The sequence below is a fragment of the Brachyhypopomus gauderio genome, unplaced genomic scaffold (assembly GCF_052324685.1).
Source record: "Brachyhypopomus gauderio isolate BG-103 unplaced genomic scaffold, BGAUD_0.2 sc61, whole genome shotgun sequence".
NCBI lineage: Eukaryota > Metazoa > Chordata > Actinopteri > Gymnotiformes > Hypopomidae > Brachyhypopomus > Brachyhypopomus gauderio.
Window position 1 is genome coordinate 2284968 of NW_027506882.1, and position 26177 is coordinate 2311144.

At 49.9% G+C, this 26177-nt stretch overlaps 1 protein-coding gene across 1 annotated transcript in view; it reads right to left on the reverse strand.

Annotated features, from left to right (window-relative positions):
• Positions 1 to 24223, reverse strand: part of vps13b (vacuolar protein sorting 13 homolog B) — an 83405-nt gene extending 59182 nt beyond the window's left edge. Inside the window, exons 1-4 of the mRNA XM_076988314.1 lie at positions 24082 to 24223; positions 12483 to 12609; positions 11546 to 11683; positions 1 to 283 (exon numbers count right to left, since the gene is read on the reverse strand). The exon at positions 1 to 283 is cut by the window's left edge and continues 468 nt beyond it. Coding sequence (XP_076844429.1) covers positions 1 to 283; positions 11546 to 11683; positions 12483 to 12609; positions 24082 to 24092 — 559 coding nt within the window. The 5' untranslated portion in view covers positions 24093 to 24223. The remainder of the gene's footprint in view (positions 284 to 11545; positions 11684 to 12482; positions 12610 to 24081) is intronic.
• Between the last annotated feature and the right edge of the window lie 1954 nt (positions 24224 to 26177).

A 26177-nucleotide genomic window follows, 5' to 3' on the forward strand; every position in this document is an offset into this window, starting at 1 on the left:
GGAGAGAGCGGGTCACGGCGTAGGTCATGAGACTGAGGCGGCTGGCGGTGAGGAAGACGTCGACGGGGATGAAGGACAGGTTCTTTGTGATGGTGGGCTGATGGGAGGGGCGGGCCAGCCGGTGGTGGCTGGCGCCGCTCTGCTGGTCAATGTGGACGATGCGCAGGCGGGCGCTGTCACTGCCAAAGCCGCTGTCCTGCCCACAGGGGGCGCCGTCTGCTCCCAGAGGCTCCACGCAGGCCGGGGGCCGCACACGTCCGCCCTGAGGGGACTGACAGGACAGCTACACACACACACACCATAAACACAGAGAAGGAAAATGACCAACCATCTCCTGAACACACTGATTAAGGTGATACATTGGGATAAATATGACACCTTACCAACATATCGTCATATAAAAGCCAACACTATAGCAGTAGTGAAGACTAACGGCCCTCTCACCACTCCAGATATACACGTGGCCATGTCTGTGTTCTCCTCTCTTCCTGCTATCTTCAGTTCTCCACCTCTACCCAAGGTTTCATGTGTTTCCTATTACACTGTTTAACTATACATGTTCTCTCAGTTGTATCTCCTACGTTGACCTCTCCTCCTCTTGAACTGTGTGTGTGTGTGTGTGTGTGTGTGCAGATACAGTTTCCGACTTCCTGGTTCAATCTCTGCACACTGACACAACATTAGAGAGAAAGGCTGTCTTTTAGATATTTGCTGCTCTAAACATCTCATCAAAGGCTGAATACACAAACCTGGCCTGGAGCAGGCAGCAGGCCACACACACACGCACGCACACACACACACACACACACACACACACACACACACACACACACACGCACGCACGCACACACACGCACGCACACACACGCACGCACACACACGCACAAGCACACACACACACAAAGTCAAAGTCAAAGTCAAATTTATTTATATAGCGCTTCTTACAACACACGTTGTCACAAAGCAGCTTTACAATCGTATGGGTCCTCCACACACACATCAGAGTCTGCAGTTGTCATGTATACATGTATGCTGCCTTACAGCATGGTTGTGTAGCAAGGTTAACATGGTTTGGGTTGTGTATGAGGTTTCAAACACAAACACCTCACCAATACAAATGTCACACTGAGAGCCCGTCCAGAGTACCCAGAACCAACCTCCAACTCACAGCACATACAAAGCTTCTCCACCAAGCTGAGGAATGACCAGATACAATCAGTCTCCCAAATGAAAAGCGATGGCTGTGTTTGGGATTAAGGCAGCGTGGAGCATGTTAATGTGGTTTATAGGCAGATTACAGACAGCATCCACCATAGCACTTCAAACAGTGGAATGACAAACATGAAATAATCAGACTGAACAAGAAGAATGTGTAGAATATAGTGGGGTCAACCAGTAGGGTCAACCTTAGCCAGAATGCCCCGTATGTGCCAACTATGCACAAAAAATGGATGTACACACACGCACACACACACGCACACACACACACACACACACACACACACACACACACACACACACACACACACACACACAGAGTGACAGACAGGAGAGTGTGGAGACAGACAGGAGAGTGTGTTTGGAGACAGACAGGAGAGTGTGTTTGGAGACAGACAGGAGAGTGTGTTTGGAGACAGACAGGAGAGTGTGTTGTAGCCAATACAGAATTGATCCTAAGTGTCAGTGCAGTAGTGCTTACAGCCAGAAGAGGAACCAGGCTGATGACCACAACACAGAAAAAGCGAATCAGCAGAGTGCCGACTCATTTTTGAAAATGACCAAGAACTCTTTAGCTAACGCTTGAATACACTGAAAACTTGTAACTGAAGTCAGACACACTCCTGCAAAAGGGCTTTAAATGCACCACAGTTTCTCCACATCCCTAGCAGTTCAGCGAGGCTGTGTCGCAGCCCTCTGCTGCCGTCTGCTTTGGTTCGTCAGGCGGGGAAAAGCACTCCGAGGAAGTCCCGGCCATTCTGGAAGCCTGCTGCTCAGCCGAGCTCCTGAAGCTTCCAGCAAAGCGTGTGTGCACGGCGCCCCTCTCCACAGCCAACCTACAACAGCAGTTTAAACGCCTGTTCGCTGTAAGAGGAGGATCCCACTGCGAGGAACGAGAGTGCAACACAGCTGCCCACCAGGTCACATGGAGATCGGATCAGGCCAGAACTGCAGCGCTGCTAAACCCGCTAACGTGCTGCTGTCAGAAGCTTCCATTCATCAAGCTACTGACAAAACTTCCATTATAGTTTTAGAAAAGCAAAACCTCCATTATATTTAACCTTGAGGATTGTTAAATGTCATACGTTATTATAACAGAACCGAAGCAAACATTTGATCCATCCAGCTATTAATGGGAGCCTGCTCCTGGTGGGGGCTCACAAACACCTCAGTTATTATGGTGACCAAGGGGAGCTTAATGACAAACCAACATGTTTATACCATTTCTTTTAACGAGTTTGTCAAAAGTTTAAAAGGAGGCGTGAGGAAGAGAAAGAAGCAAAAGACGAGTAAAGAAAGAGAAAGAACGAGACGACAGAGGGAGTGGCTAAGAGGAAAACAGGGAGGGAGAGGATGGATACAGTGCAAAAACTGGAGAGGAACAGACAGAAAGAAGGAGAAACGGAGAGAAAGAGTGAGAAAGAGAAAGGGAGAGAGAGAGGGGGGGGGGGCGAGAGAGACAGAAATGTATCTTAAGTGTCAGACAGATTTGAGCTCCGTGGTTAAAACATTTGGCATCCAACCTCATTTACGGCACTGTTTTCCACAAACAACAAAAGCTCCTTCAGAGAGCAACATCATGGTGCGTGGTGCAGACGTCGGGGACTTCAAACGCTGTCACGGCCCTATTAGGTCATGGAGCTGCTCTGCGGCCTGCCCGCCTCTCTGCTTTGGTTACGGATTTGGCAAACGGCAACGTTGGGGAAACAGGGGTGAAGAGGAGGTGAGCGGAGGGAGAAGTCAGAGCCCAGGTGGCTCTGTGGGAGAACCAGAACCAGACAGGATGTTGAGAGCTGAATGTGACTCCACGCTGGGGAGACAAGTATCTGTCTGAGGCTAGACGGAGACGAGACGAGAGTTGTCTCCGACTGCTGGCGGCCACGTTGAAAGAGAGAAGCAGACGTTTCGAGGCGATGTTTTTATTCCTGGCTGGGGCAGAGCGTCGTTATCACCCCTGCAGATCGAGAATGCGTGTGGAGGAAGATGCAGTAAGATGCTACCACAGTTGTAAACCATAACAGACAGTATTCAGCTCTGCCCCTTGACAAACTCAGCATCTATCTATCTCACCACTATCACAGTGGTCTAACACATATGAAATGGAGGGAAAGATGTACTGCCCACTGGCTCCTGTTGGAAGGCCAGGAGATAGAAACACCCGAGGCAGAAACCGTAGTAGCGTGTGTGAAACCAGAGAGCCCACAAAGACCCCAGAGCCCCATTCAACTCACTCAGCCTCAATTGGAGGCAACCTTGCTTACACAGGTGGAGGAGGTGAGCACTCTGCTCCGTATTGAGCTAGAGCAGCAGTGCCAAATGTGAGAGCCTCACACTTAACATGTTTAACCTAACTGCTTGCCAAACCCCGGTACTGGAGTGAGTGGCCTTGTGTGGCCCAGGGCATAGAGGCAGGTAACGGCGAGCTCTCACCTGAACTGAAAACAGACCCAGGGGTCACATCCAAACCTGCTCCTGCCCCTCCAACATTTGTTTCCCTTTAAGGTAATTCACCGCTTGCCGATTTTATCTGGAGTTTCACGCCAATTTTGACAAAGCAGGCAATTCAGCTGCTACCGACCTCAAATAGATTGGGTTTCTGAGGTGAAGGGGGGAGCGTACCAAGCTTCTGCTCCAGGAGGGGTCTCGGGACAAACCATTTGGCATGCTGAATAAGGGATGGTGAATTATTTTGACTATGTCAATTTGCAGTTGTTTCTTTCATGAGGGGTCAATGAGCTTGCAGAGAAATAGGAAGGTCGCGTTTCATAACAGAGAGCGCAATACGAACGCTGACGAATGCACGAAAATATTTGAGATAAGCACGGGCAAACTGCACTTCACAGATGTTAAGCGTCTCAAGGACTTGTAAAGGTGCCTGGTTTATTAGTGTTCTGAACAGCAGGCGGGTGTAAGCAAACTCAGGCAACCTTCTCAGCAAGAGGGGGTCGCCGCGGGGCAATGAAAGTGATAGGGCTCTGTGCGGGGGTCACCCTGTCAGACCGAATAAGGACAGAGCCCTGAAGCACTGCCTGCAGAACCCCCCCCCCCCCCCCCCCCACCCACTGACTCCAGCCATGTAGACAATAAACACGCCATCCGGTTTCCACGCGAACCACACGCCTTCACTCTCTCCACGGCTGCTCGGCTCTCCTCACCGAGATCAGAGAGCACAGCTCCAGCCCCGGAGCAGGACGGGCTGCTGGCTGTTGCTGCCATCCGCTCTGTCAGCTGTTTGACCCCCCCCAGCCCCTCCCCCTCCTCTGGCTGGCATGCCATCAAACGGCTGCCACTTCAAACAGGAGAAAGTTCCAGGGTGAATGTGGGGAACATGTGTGGGGTGCAGAGAGGATTGGAGCCCTGTTGATGTCAGGGCAGCTCAGAGGTGTCACTGTTGGGTTGCTCCGGAGTGTGTGTGTGGTGGGACTACCCCTCACTGCATCAGAGTGTGTGTGGTGTTGGGACTACCCCTCACTACATCAGAGTGTGTGTGTGGTGGGACTACCCCTCACTGCATCAGAGTGTGTGTGGTGGGACTACCCCTCACTACATCAGAGTGTGTGTGGTGTTGGGACTACCCCTCACTACATCAGAGTGTGTGTGGTGTTGGGACTACCCCTCACTACATCAGAGTGTGTGTGGTGGGACTACCCCTCACTACATCAGAGTGTGTGTGGTGTTGGGACTACCCCTCACTACATCAGAGTGTGTGTGGTGTTGGGACTACCCCTCACTACATCAGAGTGTGTGTGGTGGGACTACCCCTCACTACATCAGAGTGTGTGTGGTGGGACTACCCCTCACTACATCAGAGTGTGTGTGTGGTGGGACTACCCCTCACTACATCAGAGTGTGTGTGGTGTTGGGACTACCCCTCACTACATCAGAGTGTGTGTGTGGTGGGACTACCCCTCACTGCATCAGAGTGTGTGTGGTGTTGGGACTACCCCTCACTACATCAGAGTGTGTGTGGTGTTGGGACTACCCCTCACTACATCAGAGTGTGTGGTGTTGGGACTACCCCTCACTGCATCAGAGTGTGTGTGGTGGGACTACCCCTCACTACATCAGAGTGTGTGTGGTGTTGGGACTACCCCTCACTGCATCAGAGTGTGTGTGGTGGGACTACCCCTCACTACATCAGAGTGTGTGTGGTGTTGGGACTACCCCTCACTACATCAGAGTGTGTGTGGTGTTGGGACTACCCCTCACTACATCAGAGTGTGTGTGGTGTTGGGACTACCCCTCACTACATCAGAGTGTGTGTGGTGTTGGGACTACCCCTCACTGCATCAGAGTGTGTGTGGTGGGACTACCCCTCACTACATCAGAGTGTGTGTGGTGTTGGGACTACCCCTCACTGCATCAGAGTGTGTGTGGTGTTGGGACTACCCCTCACTACATCAGAGTGTGTGTGGTGTTGGGACTACCCCTCACTGCATCAGAGTGTGTGTGGTGTTGGGACTACCCCTCACTGCATCAGAGTGTGTGTGGTGTTGGGACTACCCCTCACTACATCAGAGTGTGTGTGGTGTTGGGACTACCCCTCACTGCATCAGAGTGTGTGGTGTTGGGACTACCCCTCACTGCATCAGAGTGTGTGTGGTGTTGGGACTACCCCTCACTACATCAGAGTGTGTGTGGTGTTGGGACTACCCCTCACTACATCAGAGTGTGTGTGGTGTTGGGACTACCCCTCACTGCATCAGAGTGTGTGTGGTGTTGGGACTACCCCTCACTGCATCAGAGTGTGTGTGGTGTTGGGACTACCCCTCACTACATCAGAGTGTGTGTGGTGTTGGGACTACCCCTCACTGCATCAGAGTGTGTGGTGTTGGGACTACCCCTCACTGCATCAGAGTGTGTGTGGTGTTGGGACTACCCCTCACTACATCAGAGTGTGTGTGGTGTTGGGACTACCCCTCACTACATCAGAGTGTGTGTGGTGTTGGGACTACCCCTCACTACATCAGAGTGTGTGTGGTGTTGGGACTACCCCTCACTGCATCAGAGTGTGTGTGGTGTTGGGACTACCCCTCACTACATCAGAGTGTGTGTGGTGGGACTACCCCTCACTACATCAGAGTGTGTGTGGTGTTGGGACTACCCCTCACTACATCAGAGTGTGTGTGGTGTTGGGACTACCCCTCACTGCATCAGAGTGTGTGTGGTGTTGGGACTACCCCTCACTACATCAGAGTGTGTGTGGTGTTGGGACTACCCCTCACTACATCAGAGTGTGTGTGGTGTTGGGACTACCCCTCACTACATCAGAGTGTGTGTGGTGTTGGGACTACCCCTCACTACATCAGAGTGTGTGTGGTGTTGGGACTACCCCTCACTACATCAGAGTGTGTGTGGTGTTGGGACTACCCCTCACTACATCAGAGTGTGTGTGGTGTTGGGACTACCCCTCACTGCATCAGAGTGTGTGTGGTGTTGGGACTACCCCTCACTACATCAGAGTGTGTGTGGTGTTGGGACTACCCCTCACTGCATCAGAGTGTGTGTGGTGGGACTACCCCTCACTACATCAGAGTGTGTGTGGTGTTGGGACTACCTCTCACTACATCAGAGTGTGTGTGGTGTTGGGACTACCCCTCACTGCATCAGAGTGTGTGTGGTGTTGGGACTACCCCTCACTACATCAGAGTGTGTGTGGTGTTGGGACTACCCCTCACTGCATCAGAGTGTGTGTGGTGTTGGGACTACCCCTCACTACATCAGAGTGTGTGTGGTGTTGGGACTACCCCTCACTACATCAGAGTGTGTGTGGTGTTGGGACTACCCCTCACTGCATCAGAGTGTGTGTGGTGTTGGGACTACCCCTCACTACATCAGAGTGTGTGTGGTGTTGGGACTACCCCTCACTACATCAGAGTGTGTGTGGTGTTGGGACTACCCCTCACTGCATCAGAGTGTGTGTGGTGTTGGGACTACCCCTCACTACATCAGAGTGTGTGTGGTGTTGGGACTACCCCTCACTGCATCAGAGTGTGTGTGGTGTTGGGACTACCCCTCACTACATCAGAGTGTGTGTGGTGTTGGGACTACCCCTCACTACATCAGAGTGTGTGTGGTGTTGGGACTACCCCTCACTGCATCAGAGTGTGTGTGGTGGGACTACCCCTCACTACATCAGAGTGTGTGTGGTGTTGGGACTACCCCTCACTACATCAGAGTGTGTGTGGTGTTGGGACTACCCCTCACTACATCAGAGTGTGTGTGGTGTTGGGACTACCCCTCACTACATCAGAGTGTGTGTGGTGTTGGGACTACCCCAGAGGTGGGGACTCGAGTCACATGACTTGGACTCGAGTCAGACTCGAGTCATTAATATTAAGACTTTTGACTTGACTTGAAAAAATATTCAGAGACTTAGACTTGACTTGGACTTTTACACCAATAACTTGGGACTTGAATTGGACTTGAACCTGTTTACTTGCAAAGACTTGATTTTTTTTTACCCCAAATCTAAATTTTAAAACGCATATTAATATTTATAGTGTGCCCCATTAATTTCATTTCCGTCCTTCTGACGCAGACCGGTCCTCTGCTTTTCCACACGTGTGTGTGTGCGTGAGCTGCAGCACAACCAATCAAATGGGGGGGTTGGCGAACGTAAATTTTTACCGGGCGGGGTGTAAAATGTACACAAATTAAGTATTATATCGCGATCGATCGATCGCCAGTGGTTGGTGCCAGAGCGAACTAGTAACTCATTGAATCATAGATGTGGATCAGAGGTAAATAAACTAGATTTTTTTTCCGGCGTGAGAAATCGGATGTGTAGCGTGAAAGCGTGTGAAGACGGTCAAATGCGTCTCACGCTCAATGCGTGAGAGTTGGCAACCCTGGGTTCTGTATCTGAACTCGGGGAAGAGAGCCTCTCTCTGTCACTATCATAATATCCAGTTCTATCTCAACATGGATTGTGTATTTGAAAACATCTACGTCGAGAAAAAAATATATTGACAAAAGTGGAGCGAGTTTTCAGCTATGGGGACATCATTCATCGTGCACAAATGACATACAGACTTTTGGCCAGCAAATGCAATGCAGAATAGTTTACTGAAATGTCTAAAGTTGCAGATTCCTGTTAATTGTTCAGTTCTTATATTTGTTTGTCTTGTGTCACTCACACATGTTCTCCAAGAAACCAGATAAGAGAAGAGAGGGAAAATGCCGTTATGGTTCTTTGTATTGTACTGTGAAAATATCAGCACTTTTTATTTGAACATGGAGTTCTACTTATGACTTTTTCACAGAATATTTATTTCTGGAAAATTGTAGTTTAAAGTATGAATATTTTTGCAGCTAAGTTTAACAAATTGAACTGTGCAATAAAGAGGTGTAATTTTATTTTTTTTTTAATACTTCGTGTTTTCAGTTGCACATGTTTTATCAAGATTTGAGGAGAATACAGATTTAAAAAAGAACGCATGTCTATTATTTACATTTAAAATATACCTGCAACATTGGTAAAAAAAAAAAAAAAAAAAGACTCGAAAGGACTTGAAATTCCAAGTTTCAGACTTGGGACTTGACTTGACTGTTGCCTGTCTTGACTCGAGACTTGACTTGACTTGAGTGTCTTTGCTTGAGACTTGACTCGGGACTTGAGGTATAAAGACTTGGACTTACTTGAGACTTGCAAAACACTGACTTGGTCCCACCTCTGGACTACCCCTCACTGCATCAGAGTGTGTGTGGTGGGACTACCCCTCACTACATCAGAGTGTGTGTGGTGTTGGGACTACCCCTCACTACATCAGAGTGTGTGTGGTGTTGGGACTACCCCTCACTGCATCAGAGTGTGTGTGGTGTTGGGACTACCCCTCACTACATCAGAGTGTGTGTGGTGTTGGGACTACCCCTCACTACATCAGAGTGTGTGTGGTGTTGGGACTACCCCTCACTGCATCAGAGTGTGTGTGGTGTTGGGACTACCCCTCACTACATCAGAGTGTGTGTGGTGTTGGGACTACCCCTCACTGCATCAGAGTGTGTGTGGTGTTGGGACTACCCCTCACTACATCAGAGTGTGTGTGGTGTTGGGACTACCCCTCACTACATCAGAGTGTGTGTGGTGTTGGGACTACCCCTCACTGCATCAGAGTGTGTGTGGTGTTGGGACTACCCCTCACTACATCAGAGTGTGTGTGGTGTTGGGACTACCCCTCACTACATCAGAGTGTGTGTGGTGGGACTACCCCTCACTGCATCAGAGTGTGTGTGGTGATGGGACTACCCCTCACTACATCAGAGTGTGTGTGGTGTTGGGACTACCCCTCACTGCATCAGAGTGTGTGTGGTGTTGGGACTACCCCTCACTACATCAGAGTGTGTGTGGTGTTGGGACTACCCCTCACTGCATCAGAGTGTGTGTGGTGTTGGGACTACCCCTCACTACATCAGAGTGTGTGTGGTGTTGGGACTACCCCTCACTGCATCAGAGTGTGTGTGGTGTTGGGACTACCCCTCACTACATCAGAGTGTGTGTGGTGTTGGGACTACCCCTCACTGCATCAGAGTGTGTGTGGTGTTGGGACTACCCCTCACTGCATCAGAGTGTGTGTGGTGTTGGGACTACCCCTCACTACATCAGAGTGTGTGTGGTGTTGGGACTACCCCTCACTGCATCAGAGTGTGTGTGGTGTTGGGACTACCCCTCACTGCATCAGAGTGTGTGTGGTGTTGGGACTACCCCTCACTGCATCAGAGTGTGTGTGGTGTTGGGACTACCCCTCACTACATCAGAGTGTGTGTGGTGTTGGGACTACCCCTCACTACATCAGAGTGTGTGTGGTGTTGGGACTACCCCTCACTACATCAGAGTGTGTGTGGTGTTGGGACTACCCCTCACTACATCAGAGTGTGTGTGGTGTTGGGACTACCCCTCACTGCATCAGAGTGTGTGTGGTGTTGGGACTACCCCTCACTACATCAGAGTGTGTGTGGTGTTGGGACTACCCCTCACTGCATCAGAGTGTGTGTGGTGTTGGGACTACCCCTCACTACATCAGAGTGTGTGTGGTGTTGGGACTACCCCTCACTACATCAGAGTGTGTGTGGTGTTGGGACTACCCCTCACTACATCAGAGTGTGTGTGGTGTTGGGACTACCCCTCACTGCATCAGAGTGTGTGTGGTGTTGGGACTACCCCTCACTACATCAGTGTGTGTGTGGTGTTGGGACTACCCCTCACTGCATCAGAGCTGTGCTACATTCCCAGAGTGCTGTGCAGTGTGTGTGGGCAGCGGTGCTCAGCTGGCTCACGGTTGGCTCGCGGTTGGCTCGCGGTTGGCTCACGGTTGGCTCACGGTTGGCTCACGGTTGGCTCACGGTTGGCTCGCGGTTGGCTCACGGTTGGCTCGCGGTTGGCTCACGGTTGGCTCGCGGTTGGCTCACGGTTGGCTCGCGGTTGGCTCACGGTTGGCTCACGGTTGGCTCACGGTTGGCTCACGGTTGGCTCACGGCGAGTTCACGGCTCATCGAGCAGGAATGCGGCCCTCCCAGCACAGGCAGAGGAGCAGAGAGGAGCAGAGAGGAGCAGAGAGGAGCAGAGAGGAGCAGAGAGGAGCTGGGCACACACTCGTGGCCCGCACTTCAAAACTAATTCATTAACTGCCACTATAAAAGTCAGCTGCAAGGGGCGTGTGAAATCAGTCCAGAGTCACTCACTCGCACACATACACGAGCACACGCACGCACACTCACACACACACACACACACACACAAATGCACACACGCACGCAGGCACAAACACGCGCGCACACACGCACACATACACACACACACCCAAACACACACACACATGCACACACGCACGCAAGCACAAACACGCGCGCGCACACACGCACACACACACACACACACACACACACACACACACACACACACACACACACACACACACGTAAACATTCTGTTACATTCTGTAAGGTCCAGTGTTAAATATTACCCTCTCTGGCATGCAGGATTTGTGACACGCACACATACAAATTGATTATTCAAGATGCCAACAATTCATGTGACCACAAGAGGGCACTGCAGACTAATGGCATTACTAATGCAAACACAAATGAACAGTGATAACCAATTTTACACTGACGGGAAAGAAATCAGTGATGGTAAGACCACTGTCCCTGCCTGGACCCACACACACACACACACACAGACACACACACACACACACGTAGACAGACACACGTAGACAGACAGACACACACACACACACAGATACACACAGACACACACAGACACACACACACACACACACACACACACACACACACACACACACACACACACACACACACCCCTTACCTCCTTGTCTGGACTGTCAGCAGCCCCCATGTTTGCGTGGAGCAGTTGCTGGAGGAGGTGTACCTGAGACACACTCACAAACATGTCCAGGCCTGAGGTCACGTTCACCTCCAAACTGTGACCACACACCACTATCTCCTACAGAGAAAAGGGGAGAGAGAGAGAGAGAGAGAGGACACATGAGGGCCAGAACAGCAAACTGTCCTTTCTCCACTCATAAGGCCAGGGCCACACACCCAGCAGCTACACCCCACCAGGGCCATGATGTCCTCCCACGCCCGTATCCGGCTCTGTCCGGCTGGGTCACCTCCCGGTCCTCTCTGGGGCTGCAGCCCCCACACTGTGCTGAGGGCAGCCTGGTGGTGGACGGCCCTTAGGGTGTGTGTGTGTGTGTGTGTGTGTGTGTGTGTGTTAGGGGGTGTGGTCTGGGCATCGGCCTGATTCCGTCCGCTTCTTATAAACACCACGTATGCACTTAACAACACATACGCACACTGTGCTCTCTTCCACACTGTGATATGTGACTTCCTAAAGATGGAGTGTGTCCAGAAATGTAACAAAGTGAGCGTGTGCGTATGCGTGCGTGCGTGCACGTGTTAGAGAGAGAGAAACAGATGAGCTGTTAGACATTGTCAGAGAGACGTTTAAAATAACGGAGGAGGCAATCGAGCCCATCTTGCCAAAAACATCAGCTGTACAAGCACACAGTCTCGAACTCTCCGGGTCACAACCACACAAATTAGCTTTTGTGGATAAGAATGTGTTTGTGTGTGTGCAGATGATGTCAAAAGCCATGACTAACGGCCGCTACTTGTGTCCAAACCGTTTATTATTGTAAAGGCCCCTACACCTAAGAGAGGGACAACGGCCATACACACACACACACACACACACACACACACACACACACACACACACACACACACACACACAGTACCTCTGCCGGGCTGTTGTCAGGGGATACAGGTTTGCTGTAGATGATGGCAGGAGCCGCTGTGATGCGGATGGAGAAGTCTGTTAAGATGGGGGTGAGGATCGCTCGCCTCTCCGGGTGTCTCCGGATACTGCAGGAGGACAGATGCACTACATGAGTGTGTTAGTTCTCCTGTGGTCTCCAGAGACTTGACCCTGCAGCCACCACTAAACCAATCCTGACATGAAGGAGACCACAAGCGCGCATACAGCAGTTATCTCAGAAGGAGGGAGAGAGGGGGATGGGGAGAGAGGGAGTGAGAGAGGGAGTGAGAGAGAGAGAGAGAGAGAGAGAGAGAGAGCTCTGCTGGACAAGGCCAGTGTCCGCTCCTATTCGTCCTTTCTCTTACAGCCCAGAATGCTGCACACACACTCAGCACCTGTGACTCAGGTGTTGTTTGACAGGCGTGTACTGGGCGTGTACTGGGCCTGTACTATACAGTGAGTGGCAGAGTAAACTCTCACCCCTCACCTCACGCCCATGCCCCTCCTTCAGCACCTATCTCAGGGAAAATGTGTTCGCAATGAATCAAATGCACAGTTGTGTTTTATAAGGTGCTGTTAATTGTCTCATTTGCAGCTATTAACACACCAAACAACAAGCTTCCAATATTTACAGAAGATCTAGTTAGCTGGGTCCTGTGGTACTGAACAGTGAAGGGAAAGGAAGAACTGTGTTATAACCCTAACCAGATAGAGAAGAATAGATGACAGTGGTGTGTTGTTGTTATCTGCGGGGAGCTACACTTTAAAGGGTCAGGGAGCCTCCCTATGAAGTACACCCTCGTTCTACTGTAGCCTCCCTATGAAGTACCCTCGTTCTACTGTAGTCTCCCTATGAAGTACACCCTCGTTCTACTGTAGCCTCCCTATGAAGTACCCTCGTTCTACTGTAGCCTCCCTATGAAGTACACCCTCGTTCTACTGTAGTCTCCCTATGAAGTACCCTCGTTCTACTGTAGTCTCCCTATGAAGTACACTCGTTCTACTGTAGTCTCCCTATGAAGTACACTCGTTCTACTGTAGTCTCCCTATGAAGTACCCTCGTTCTACTGTAGTCTCCCTATGAAGTACCCTCGTTCTACTGTAGTCTCCCTATGAAGTACCCTCGTTCTACTGTAGCCTCCCTATGAAGTACCCTCGTTCTACTGTAGTCTCCCTATGAAGTACACCCTCGTTCTACTGTAGCCTCCCTATGAAGTACCCTCGTTCTACTGTAGCCTCCCTATGAAGTACCCTCGTTCTACTGTAGCCTCCCTATGAAGTACACCCTCGTTCTACTGTAGCCTCCCTATGAAGTACACCCTCGTTCTACTGTAGTCTCCCTATGAAGTACCCTCGTTCTACTGTAGCCTCCCTATGAAGTACACCCTCGTTCTACTGTAGTCTCCCTATGAAGTACACCCTCGTTCTACTGTAGCCTCCCTATGAAGAACACCCTCGTTCTACTGTAGTCTCCCTATGAAGTACACCCTCGTCCTACTGTAGTCTCCCTATGAAGTACCCTCGTTCTACTGTAGCCTCCCTATGAAGTACACCCTCGTTCTACTGTAGTCTCCCTATGAAGAACACCCTCGTTCTACTGTAGTCTCCCTATGAAGAACACCCTCGTTCTACTGTAGTCTCCCTATGAAGTACCCTCGTTCTACTGTAGCCTCCCTATGAAGTACACCCTCGTTCTACTGTAGTCTCCCTATGAAGTACCCTCGTTCTACTGTAGCCTCCCTATGAAGTACCCTCGTTCTACTGTAGTCTCCCTATGAAGTACCCTCGTTCTACTGTAGCCTCCCTATGAAGTACCCTCGTTCTACTGTAGCCTCCCAATGAAGTACACTCGTTCTACTGTAGTCTCCCTATGAAGAACACCCTCGTTCTACTGTAGTCTCCCTATGAAGTACCCTCGTTCTACTGTAGCCTCCCTATGAAGTACCCTCGTTCTACTGTAGCCTCCCTATGAAGTACACTCGTTCTACTGTAGTCTCCCTATGAAGTACCCTCGTTCTACTGTAGTCTCCCTATGAAGTACCCTCGTTCTACTGTAGTCTCCCTATGAAGTACACCCTCGTTCTACTGTAGTCTCCCTATGAAGTACCCTCGTTCTACTGTAGTCTCCCTATGAAGTACCCTCGTTCTACTGTAGTCTCCCTATGAAGTACACCCTCGTTCTACTGTAGTCTCCCTATGAAGTACCCTCGTTCTACTGTAGCCTCCCTATGAAGTACACCCTCGTTCTACTGTAGTCTCCCTATGAAGAACACCCTCGTTCTACTGTTGTAGCCTCCCTATGAAGTACACTCGTTCTACTGTAGTCTCCCTATGAAGTACACCCTCGTTCTACTGTAGCCTCCCTATGAAGTACCCTCGTTCTACTGTAGCCTCCCTATGAAGTACACTCGTTCTACTGTAGTCTCCCTATGAAGTACCCTCGTTCTACTGTAGCCTCCCTATGAAGTACCCTCGTTCTACTGTAGTCTCCCTATGAAGTACACTCGTTCTACTGTAGTCTCCCTATGAAGTACCCTCGTTCTACTGTAGCCTCCCTATGAAGTACACTCGTTCTACTGTAGCCTCCCTATGAAGTACACCCTCGTTCTACTGTAGCCTCCCTATGAAGTACCCTCGTTCTACTGTAGCCTCCCTATGAAGTACACTCGTTCTACTGTAGTCTCCCTATGAAGTACACTCGTTCTACTGTAGTCTCCCTATGAAGTACCCTCGTTCTACTGTAGTCTCCCTATGAAGTACCCTCGTTCTACTGTAGTCTCCCTATGAAGTACACCCTCGTTCTGCTGTAGTCTCCCTATGAAGTACACCCTCGTTCTACTGTAGTCTCCCTATGAAGTACACCCTCGTTCTACTGTAGCCTCCCTATGAAGAACACCCTCGTTCTACTGTAGCCTCCCTATGAAGTACACCCTCGTTCTACTGTAGTCTCCCTATGAAGTACACCCTCGTTCTACTGTAGTCTCCCTATGAAGTACCCTCGTTCTACTGTAGCCTCCCTATGAAGTACACTCGTTCTACTGTAGTCTCCCTATGAAGTACACCCTCGTTCTACTGTAGCCTCCCTATGAAGTACACTCGTTCTACTGTAGTCTCCCTATGAAGTACACCCTCGTTCTACTGTAGCCTCCCTATGAAGTACCCTCGTTCTACTGTAGCCTCCCTATGAAGTACCCTCGTTCTACTGTAGCCTCCCTATGAAGTACACTCGTTCTACTGTAGTCTCCCTATGAAGAACACCCTCGTTCTACTGTAGCCTCCCTATGAAGTACACCCTCGTTCTACTGTAGCCTCCCTATGAAGTACACCCTCGTTCTACTGTAGCCTCCCTATGAAGTACACCCTCGTTCTACTGTAGTCTCCCTATGAAGTACACCCTCGTTCTACTGTAGTCTCCCTATGAAGTACACCCTCGTTCTACTGTAGCCTCCCTATGAAGTACCCTCGTTCTACTGTAGCCTCCCTATGAAGAACACCCTCGTTCTACTGTAGTCTCCCTATGAAGTACACCCTCGTTCTACTGTAGCCTCCCTATGAAGTACACCCTCGTTCTACTGTAGCCTCCCTATGAAGTACACCCTCGTTCTACTGTAGCCTCCCTATGAAGTACCCTCGTTCTACTGTAGCCTCCCTATGAAGTACACCCTCGTTCTACTGTAGTCTCCCTATGAAGTACACTCGTTCTACTGTAGCCTCCCTATGAAGTACACCCTCGTTCTACTGTAGCCTCCCTATGAAGTACCCTCGTTCTACTGTAGTCTCCCTATGAAGTACACCCTCGTTCTACTGTAGTCTCCCTATGAAGTACCCTCGTTCTACTGTAGCCTCCCTATGAAGTACACCCTCGTTCTACTGTAGCCTCCCTATGAAGTACCCTCGTTCTACTGTAGCCTCCCTATAAAGTACACCCTCGTTCTACTGTAGTCTCCCTATGAAGTACACCCTCGTTCTACTGTAGTCTCCCTATGAAGTACACCCTCGTTCTACTGTAGTCTCCCTATGAAGTACACCCTCGTTCTACTGTAGTCTCCCTATGAAGTACACCCTCGTTCTACTGTAGTCTCCCTATGAAGTACACCCTCGTTCTACTGTAGTTCACCTATGAAGTACACCCTCGTTCTACTGTAGTCTCCCTATGAAGTACACTCGTTCTACTGTAGTCTCCCTATGAAGTACACTCGTTCTACTGTAGTTCACCTATGAAGTACACTCGTTCTACTGTAGTCTCCCTATGAAGTACACCCTCGTTCTACTGTAGTCTCCCTATGAAGTACACCCTCGTTCTACTGTAGTTCACCTATGAAGTACACTCGTTCTACTGTAGTCTCCCTATGAAGTACACCCTCGTTCTACTGTAGTCTCCCTATGAAGTACCCTCGTTCTACTGTAGTCTCCCTATGAAGTACCCTCGTTCTACTGTAGTCTCCCTATGAAGTACACCCTCGTTCTACTGTAGTCTCCCTATGAAGTACCCTCGTTCTACTGTAGTCTCCCTATGAAGTACACCCTCGTTCTACTGTAGTCTCCCTATGAAGTACCCTCGTTCTACTGTAGCCTCCCTATGAAGTACACCCTCGTTCTACTGTAGTCTCCCTATGAAGAACACCCTCGTTCTACTGTTGTAGCCTCCCTATGAAGTACACTCGTTCTACTGTAGTCTCCCTATGAAGTACACCCTCGTTCTACTGTAGCCTCCCTATGAAGTACCCTCGTTCTACTGTAGCCTCCCTATGAAGTACACTCGTTCTACTGTAGTCTCCCTATGAAGTACCCTCGTTCTACTGTAGCCTCCCTATGAAGTACCCTCGTTCTACTGTAGTCTCCCTATGAAGTACACTCGTTCTACTGTAGTCTCCCTATGAAGTACCCTCGTTCTACTGTAGCCTCCCTATGAAGTACACTCGTTCTACTGTAGCCTCCCTATGAAGTACACCCTCGTTCTACTGTAGCCTCCCTATGAAGTACCCTCGTTCTACTGTAGCCTCCCTATGAAGTACACTCGTTCTACTGTAGTCTCCCTATGAAGTACACTCGTTCTACTGTAGTCTCCCTATGAAGTACCCTCGTTCTACTGTAGTCTCCCTATGAAGTACCCTCGTTCTACTGTAGTCTCCCTATGAAGTACACCCTCGTTCTGCTGTAGTCTCCCTATGAAGTACACCCTCGTTCTACTGTAGTCTCCCTATGAAGTACACCCTCGTTCTACTGTAGCCTCCCTATGAAGAACACCCTCGTTCTACTGTAGCCTCCCTATGAAGTACACCCTCGTTCTACTGTAGTCTCCCTATGAAGTACACCCTCGTTCTACTGTAGTCTCCCTATGAAGTACCCTCGTTCTACTGTAGCCTCCCTATGAAGTACACTCGTTCTACTGTAGTCTCCCTATGAAGTACACCCTCGTTCTACTGTAGCCTCCCTATGAAGTACACTCGTTCTACTGTAGTCTCCCTATGAAGTACACCCTCGTTCTACTGTAGCCTCCCTATGAAGTACCCTCGTTCTACTGTAGCCTCCCTATGAAGTACCCTCGTTCTACTGTAGCCTCCCTATGAAGTACACTCGTTCTACTGTAGTCTCCCTATGAAGAACACCCTCGTTCTACTGTAGCCTCCCTATGAAGTACACCCTCGTTCTACTGTAGCCTCCCTATGAAGTACACCCTCGTTCTACTGTAGCCTCCCTATGAAGTACACCCTCGTTCTACTGTAGTCTCCCTATGAAGTACACCCTCGTTCTACTGTAGTCTCCCTATGAAGTACACCCTCGTTCTACTGTAGCCTCCCTATGAAGTACCCTCGTTCTACTGTAGCCTCCCTATGAAGAACACCCTCGTTCTACTGTAGTCTCCCTATGAAGTACACCCTCGTTCTACTGTAGCCTCCCTATGAAGTACACCCTCGTTCTACTGTAGCCTCCCTATGAAGTACACCCTCGTTCTACTGTAGCCTCCCTATGAAGTACCCTCGTTCTACTGTAGCCTCCCTATGAAGTACACCCTCGTTCTACTGTAGTCTCCCTATGAAGTACACTCGTTCTACTGTAGCCTCCCTATGAAGTACACCCTCGTTCTACTGTAGCCTCCCTATGAAGTACCCTCGTTCTACTGTAGTCTCCCTATGAAGTACACCCTCGTTCTACTGTAGTCTCCCTATGAAGTACCCTCGTTCTACTGTAGCCTCCCTATGAAGTACACCCTCGTTCTACTGTAGCCTCCCTATGAAGTACCCTCGTTCTACTGTAGCCTCCCTATAAAGTACACCCTCGTTCTACTGTAGTCTCCCTATGAAGTACACCCTCGTTCTACTGTAGTCTCCCTATGAAGTACACCCTCGTTCTACTGTAGTCTCCCTATGAAGTACACCCTCGTTCTACTGTAGTCTCCCTATGAAGTACACCCTCGTTCTACTGTAGTCTCCCTATGAAGTACACCCTCGTTCTACTGTAGTTCACCTATGAAGTACACCCTCGTTCTACTGTAGTCTCCCTATGAAGTACACTCGTTCTACTGTAGTCTCCCTATGAAGTACACTCGTTCTACTGTAGTTCACCTATGAAGTACACTCGTTCTACTGTAGTCTCCCTATGAAGTACACCCTCGTTCTACTGTAGTCTCCCTATGAAGTACACCCTCGTTCTACTGTAGTTCACCTATGAAGTACACTCGTTCTACTGTAGTCTCCCTATGAAGTACACCCTCGTTCTACTGTAGTCTCCCTATGAAGTACACTCGTTCTACTGTAGTCTCCCTATGAAGTACCCTCATTCTACTGTAGCCTCCCTATGAAGTACCCTCGTTCTACTGTAGCCTCCCTATGAAGAACACCCTCGTTCTACTGTAGCCTCCCTATGAAGTACACCCTCGTTCTACTGTAGTCTCCCTATGAAGTACACCCTCGTTCTACTGTAGTCTCCCTATGAAGTACACTCGTTCTACTGTAGTCTCCCTATGAAGTACCCTCATTCTACTGTAGCCTCCCTATGAAGTACCCTCGTTCTACTGTAGCCTCCCTATGAAGAACACCCTCGTTCTACTGTAGCCTCCCTATGAAGTACACCCTCGTTCTACTGTAGTCTCCCTATGAAGTACACCCTCGTTCTACTGTAGTCTCCCTATGAAGTACCCTCGTTCTACTGTAGTCTCCCTATGAAGTACACCCTCGTTCTACTGTAGTCTCCCTATGAAGTACCCTCGTTCTACTGTAGTCTCCCTATGAAGTACACCCTCGTTCTACTGTAGTCTCCCTATGAAGTACCCTCGTTCTACTGTAGCCTCCCTATGAAGTACACCCTCGTTCTACTGTAGTCTCCCTATGAAGTACACCCTCGTTCTACTGTAGCCTCCCTATGAAGTACCCTCGTTCTACTGTAGTCTCCCTATGAAGAACACCCTCGTTCTACTGTAGCCTCCCTATGAAGTACACTCGTTCTACTGTAGCCTCCCTATGAAGTACCCTCGTTCTACTGTAGTCTCCCTATGAAGTACACCCTCGTTCTACTGTAGTCTCCCTATGAAGTACACCCTCGTTCTACTGTAGTCTCCCGATGAAGAACACCCTCGTTCTACTGTAGCCTCCCTATGAAGTACACTCGTTCTACTGTAGCCTCCCTATGAAGTACCCTCGTTCTACTGTAGTCTCCCTATGAAGTACCCTCGTTCTACTGTAGTCTCCCTATGAAGTACACCCTCGTTCTACTGTAGTCTCCCTATGAAGTACCCTCGTTCTACTGTAGCCTCCCTATGAAGTACACCCTCGTTCTACTGTAGTCTCCCTATGAAGAACACCCTCGTTCTACTGTAGCCTCCCTATGAAGTACCCTCGTTCTACTGTAGCCTCCCTATGAAGTACCCTCGTTCTACTGTAGCCTCCCTATGAAGTACCCTCGTTCTACTGTAGCCTCCCTATGAAGTACCCTCGTTCTACTGTAGCCTCCCTATGAAGTACACCCTCGTTCTACTGTAGTCTCCCTATGAAGTACACTCGTTCTACTGTAGTCTCCCTATGAAGTACACTCGTTCTACTGCTCCTGCACTGGGCTGCTCAGTGTCTCCATCATAGAGGAGTTGTGGGTTATTTTTAGTTGACAGGGGTTGAATATGAATTTGGTTCCTGGCGGTGGATTGTGTGATTTTTGGGCTTTGCGAGTTTCCCGACATGAGTGAAATACGGCGGCAGGCCAAATGGCGCGGTACACTCCGTGTTTGCTTTAGCTCCCGGCCTCGTAAAAAAAACGACAGAGCTTATAATTCTGATTCTGTACAGTGCGGCCACAAAGAAGCATTAAGTCCAATAACGCATGTTTGTCAATGTACTGACATTCAATCACCTTCAATGAGCAATTAACAAAGAATGTAAAGCAAATGGACAATTCAGAGCCAAATGCAGGTCAGGGCTGCTCTCTGAAACTCTCATGGTTTCCATGACGCTGTATCCATTGGAACCCAAGGACAGGCAGTTTGGCCAGTGCCGCGGCTGTACTTTCCACTAGCCGGGTCAATCGACAACATAAACAGAGCCTGACCTGGGATCAGAGCGAGGGGCCGAAGAGACTCGGAGGACGCTATTACGCCAGCATGCATGTCTCGCTTACACCAATCTGATCTGCATGTGATCTGTTCCTTATAATCTAAACATATGGCATCCGATCCTTTCAGCTGCCAACTGGATCGCATTTACGTGCAATTCAGCGAATGATCACATGGCAGTAGCTTGTCTAAATACACAAATCTGATCGGTTTAAGAAAAACATTAAGACCTAGCCCTGTGTGTGAATGAGGCCTTCTAAAGTGAACTACAGTGTACTTTAACGTAATCCACTTGAGCTGCATTACAACATGCACTATCACGTACCATCTGAATGCACAATGGAACCATGGACGTAATTTTGATTTCAAAAGTGGGGGGGGCATGGATTCGTCGCTATTTAAATATTTGGTTTTAACCGTAAAAACTGGGTTAAAACCCCCAGTAAAAACCCCCAAAATTATGTCCGTGAATGGAACGCACTGTTGGAATCGTAGTGTGTTTTACTGTGTCATATTTAATTGACTATGTATTGTGGTAGTAAATCCCAACAGGTGTTTATGTTGCCTAAGGTCATGTGTTGTAATGATACAGAGGTCATACCCAGTGGTGATGTGTTGTAATGATACGGAGGTCATACCCAGTGGTGATGTGTTGTAATGATACGGAGGTCATACCCAGTGGTGATGTGTTGTAATGATACGGAGGTCATACCCAGTGGTGATGTGTTGTAATGATACGGAGGTCATACCCAGTGGTGATGTGTTGTAATGATACGGAGGTCATACCCAGTGGTGATGTGTTGTAATGATACGGAGGTCATACCCAGTGGTGATGTGTTGTAATGATACGGAGGTCATACCCAGTGGTGATGTGTTGTAATGATACGGAGGTCATACCCAGTGGTGATGTGTTGTAATGATACTGAGGTCATACCCAGTGGTGATGTGTTGTAATGATACTGAGGTCATACCCAGTGGTGATGTGTTGTAATGATACGGAGGTCATACCCAGTGGTGATGTGTTGTAATGATACTGAGGTCATACCCAGTGGTGATGTGTTGTAATGATACTGAGGTCATACCCAGTGGTGATGTGTTGTAATGATACTGAGGTCATACCCAGTGGTGATGTGTTGTAATGATACGGAGGTCATACCCAGTGGTGATGTGTTGTAATGATACTGAGGTCATACCCAGTGGTGATGTGTTGTAATGATACTGAGGTCATACCCAGTGGTGATGTGTTGTAATGATACGGAGGTCATACCCAGTGGTGATGTGTTGTAATGATACTGAGGTCATACCCAGTGGTGATGTGTTGTAATGATACTGAGGTCATACCCAGTGGTGATGTGTTGTAATGATACTGAGGTCATACCCAGTGGTGATGTGTTGTAATGATACAGAGGTCATACCCAGTGGTGATGTGTTGTAATGATATTGAGGCACACTGGGTTTTCCAGTGCTGCTTCTAGAACAGTGGATAAACAGTGAGTCCCCGCTTAACAAGAGGGTTTGGTTAACGACGGACCAGAGTTACGACCAACTTATTATTTCACGCGGTGCACGGAGGAGCAGTGGCAGCACAGTGGAGTGCTGTGGGGTGCAGTGGAGTGTTGTGGAGTGTAGTGGGGTGTTGTGGGGTGTAGTGGAGTGTAGTGGAGTGTTGTGGGGTGTAGTGGGGTGTTGTGGGGTGTAGTGGAGTGTAGTGGAGTGTAGTGGAGTGTTGTGGGGTGTTGTGGGGTGCAGTGGAGTGCTGTGGGGTGCAGTGGAGTGCTGTGGGGTGCAGTGGAGTGTTGTGGGGTGTTGTGGGGTGCAGTGGAGTGTTGTGGGGTGCTGTGGGGTGTTATGGGGTGCAGTGGAGTGTTGTGGGGTGTTGTGGAGTGTTGTGGGGTGCAGTGGAGTGCTGTGGGGTGCAGTGGGGTGTTGTGGGGTGTAGTGGGGTGTTGTGGGGTGTAGTGGGGTGTAGTGGAGTGTTGTGGGGTGTAGTGGAGTGTTGTGGGTGTAGTGGGGTGTTGTGGGGTGTAGTGGGGTGTAGTGGGGTGTTGTGGGGTGTGGTGGGGTGTGGTGGGGTGCTGTGGGGTGCGGTGGGGTGCTGTGGAGTGTAGTGGGGTGTTGTGGGGTGTAGTGGAGTGTTGTGGAGTGTAGTGGAGTGCTGTGGGGTGTAGTGGAGTGTTGTGGGGTGTTGTGGGGTGCAGTGGAGTGCTGTGGGGTGCAGTGGAGTGTTGTGGGGTGTAGTGGAGTGTTGTGGGGTGTAGTGGGGTGTAGTGGAGTGTAGTGGAGTGTTGTGGGGTGTTGTGGGGTGTTGTGGGGTGTTGTGGGGTGTTGTGGGGTGCAGTGGAGTGCTGTGGGTGCAGTGGGGTGTTGTGGGGTGCAGTGGAGTGTTGTGGGGTGTAGTGGGGTGTAGTGGAGTGTTGTGGGGTGCAGTGGAGTGCTGTGGGGTGCAGTGGAGTGCTGTGGGGTGCAGTGGAGTGTTGTGGGGTGTTGTGGGATGTAGTGGGGTGTTGTGGGGTGTAGTGGAGTGTAGTGGAGTGTTGTGGGGTGTTGTGGGGTGCAGTGGATTGTTGTGTACGATAAGCCCATCTCGACAACGCGATCACTCTTTCTCACGCTGTACGCACGAGAACATTGTCAGTTTTTTCTATACTGTATTTATGATCAAAGCGTATCTAAATCTAGGGTCACGCTTAACGACGAAAACTGCTTTACGATGGACTTTTCAGTCTCTAACCCCGTTGTTAAGTGGGGACTCACTGTAATTAACACCTAGCAGATCAGGCTGTTGTAAAGACCACACCCCCAAAACGGGCCTGTCCTTCAACACCACACCGCTGCTTCACCCTTCCATTACATTAGCACTGCTACCATTACGCCGGGCCACAGAGGTGTCCAGTTCAGGCTCATGATACCTCAGCTACTATCTAGCTGATTCCCTGTGTGCCTTTATGAGTTTTGTGAAACAGACAAAGAAAAAGAAAAGATAAGAAAAGACGTGGAGTCTCGGAGAGTGAGTCAGATATGGCAAGATGTGTCTCACCTACTAGCCATGTTCCACTCTAGTGCAGGATTCTGTGAACTCCTCCCACCCTCAGTGGGTGTGGCTCCCCGCTGCGCCGTCCCCCTCAGGGCGGAGCTGCTCCCACTGGGCGGTACCCATGTTTATGCTCTGCAGGTCAACCTGGTACTGCCGATCCTCCACTTCTGAGCCCGGGTCACGCAGCACCCCGAGGTTGAGCGCCCGTCTGTGGAGGAGAAGGAGCAGTGAGCCGTCCGCTCTCACTCACACACGTTTAGGGACTGCAGGCTCAGCCGTGTGGGGCCTCCGCGGTGCTACATTATACTGGTGTATTTGTTTGTGTGTTGGCTGGAGACTTCCAAGAGGAGAAGCAGCATCTTAAGATGGAGACATCAGCAGCCTTCGCACATATAGTCCCTCACTGCACCATGTCATGACAGAATAGAAATGTTATGACAACTCGAAATATGAAAGAAAGAAAAGAGCCTGCATAGAGATCCTAGCTACCTGATCACTCTGGACCACATGTGATCACACACACACACACACACACACACACACACACACACACACACACACACACACACACACACACTGGCTCTTCAACACGTTACCGTGTCCTGCTGCAGGGCATCTTGGGGGATTTATGGGGGATCGTTTCAGTGGGCCTCACTGGGGGGTCTCTATGGTAAGAGAGTCTTTACTTCCTAAAGGGGGATTCTGGTGATTAAACGAACCACAGTCAGCTCAAGGCCCAAGCAACAGGATGAACAAGTTAGGAGTGCTTCCAAAGACTTGTGATCACATGATGGTTCAGCTACCAAGTTAAATAAATAGAAAAAAACCCACATGGGACAGAGTCAAGGAGAGCAGATGAGAGTATGAAGAGTGTGAACATCAGAACCTCAGAACCTACACCTGTGGGCATCAGAACCTCAGAACCTACACCTGTGGGCATCAGAACCTCAGAACCTACACCTGTGAACATCAGAACATCAGAACCTCAGAACATCAGAACCTACACCTGTGGGCATCTCACACATCAATATTTAACACCTTACAAAATGAGGAAACCCACAGGAGAGCCTGTTCTGTGCTCAAAGAACAGCAGTAGTAAAAAACTCCCCTCTAGGCATCAAGGACACACACACACACACACACACACACACACACACACACACACAGGTCATTATTTCCATTTGTGTCAAGAGTGTGAGCACACATTCTTGGTTCTTCAGGCTACAGTGAAGGGTACACATTACAGTCCAGTCTGCTGGTGCTGTGTCATCATACCTCTCAGGTTCGTCTCGGCTGGCAGGCACTCTGCACAGCCTCCCAGGCGGGCCCGCGCTGGTCTGCACACGCATGGGGGAATTACAGCGTGACTGAAAGCAGCCCCCTGCCCGATAACCCTCACCCCCCCTCCTGGCCTGCGCAGGACCAGAGCACTGTGTTGGAAGTATAAGTGGGTGGAAATCATTACAGCCTTTCACTCTGCTGGGTGGTTTGAAGGTTAAATGTGGTTCAAGGTATTAAAACAAAGCCGCGGTGGAGTGTGTGGTGAGGCCGGGAGAGAGGAGTGTGGAGAGAGGTTCACGCTGGGACACACACACACACACACACACACACACACACACACACACACACACACACACACACACACACAGAGGAGCTCACATGGGTTGGGGGGGTCTTGCTGCGGCTCTGGCTGGGATTGGGGGGTGTCTGGCTAAAGCTGCGGTCCCCGGCCCAGACCCTCCTCCCCCACCCCTGACATCCCCCACAAGATCCATGTGGAGCTTCTGTTTCTCCTCACAGCTGCAATACAACATGACCCCCCCTCAACCCCAACCTGCTCTTCACCCCCTTATTATAGTCCATACCTCTCTTCTCCCATCCGTGTGTGTGTAGAGGTGGGTCTCCCCCCCCCTGGAGGGCGGAAGGGATACTGACCAGGAGCGTTTACTTTAAACACTTCTCCAGCTCGTCCCACTGCACATATGTTGAGGCTACCGTGTGCTGTTGGGTGCTGGTAGACCTGCTGGGTTACGGGCTCATCTCCATCTCCAGGACGGCCACATTTATATTCCCCTAAGATTCCACCCAGGCACATTTAG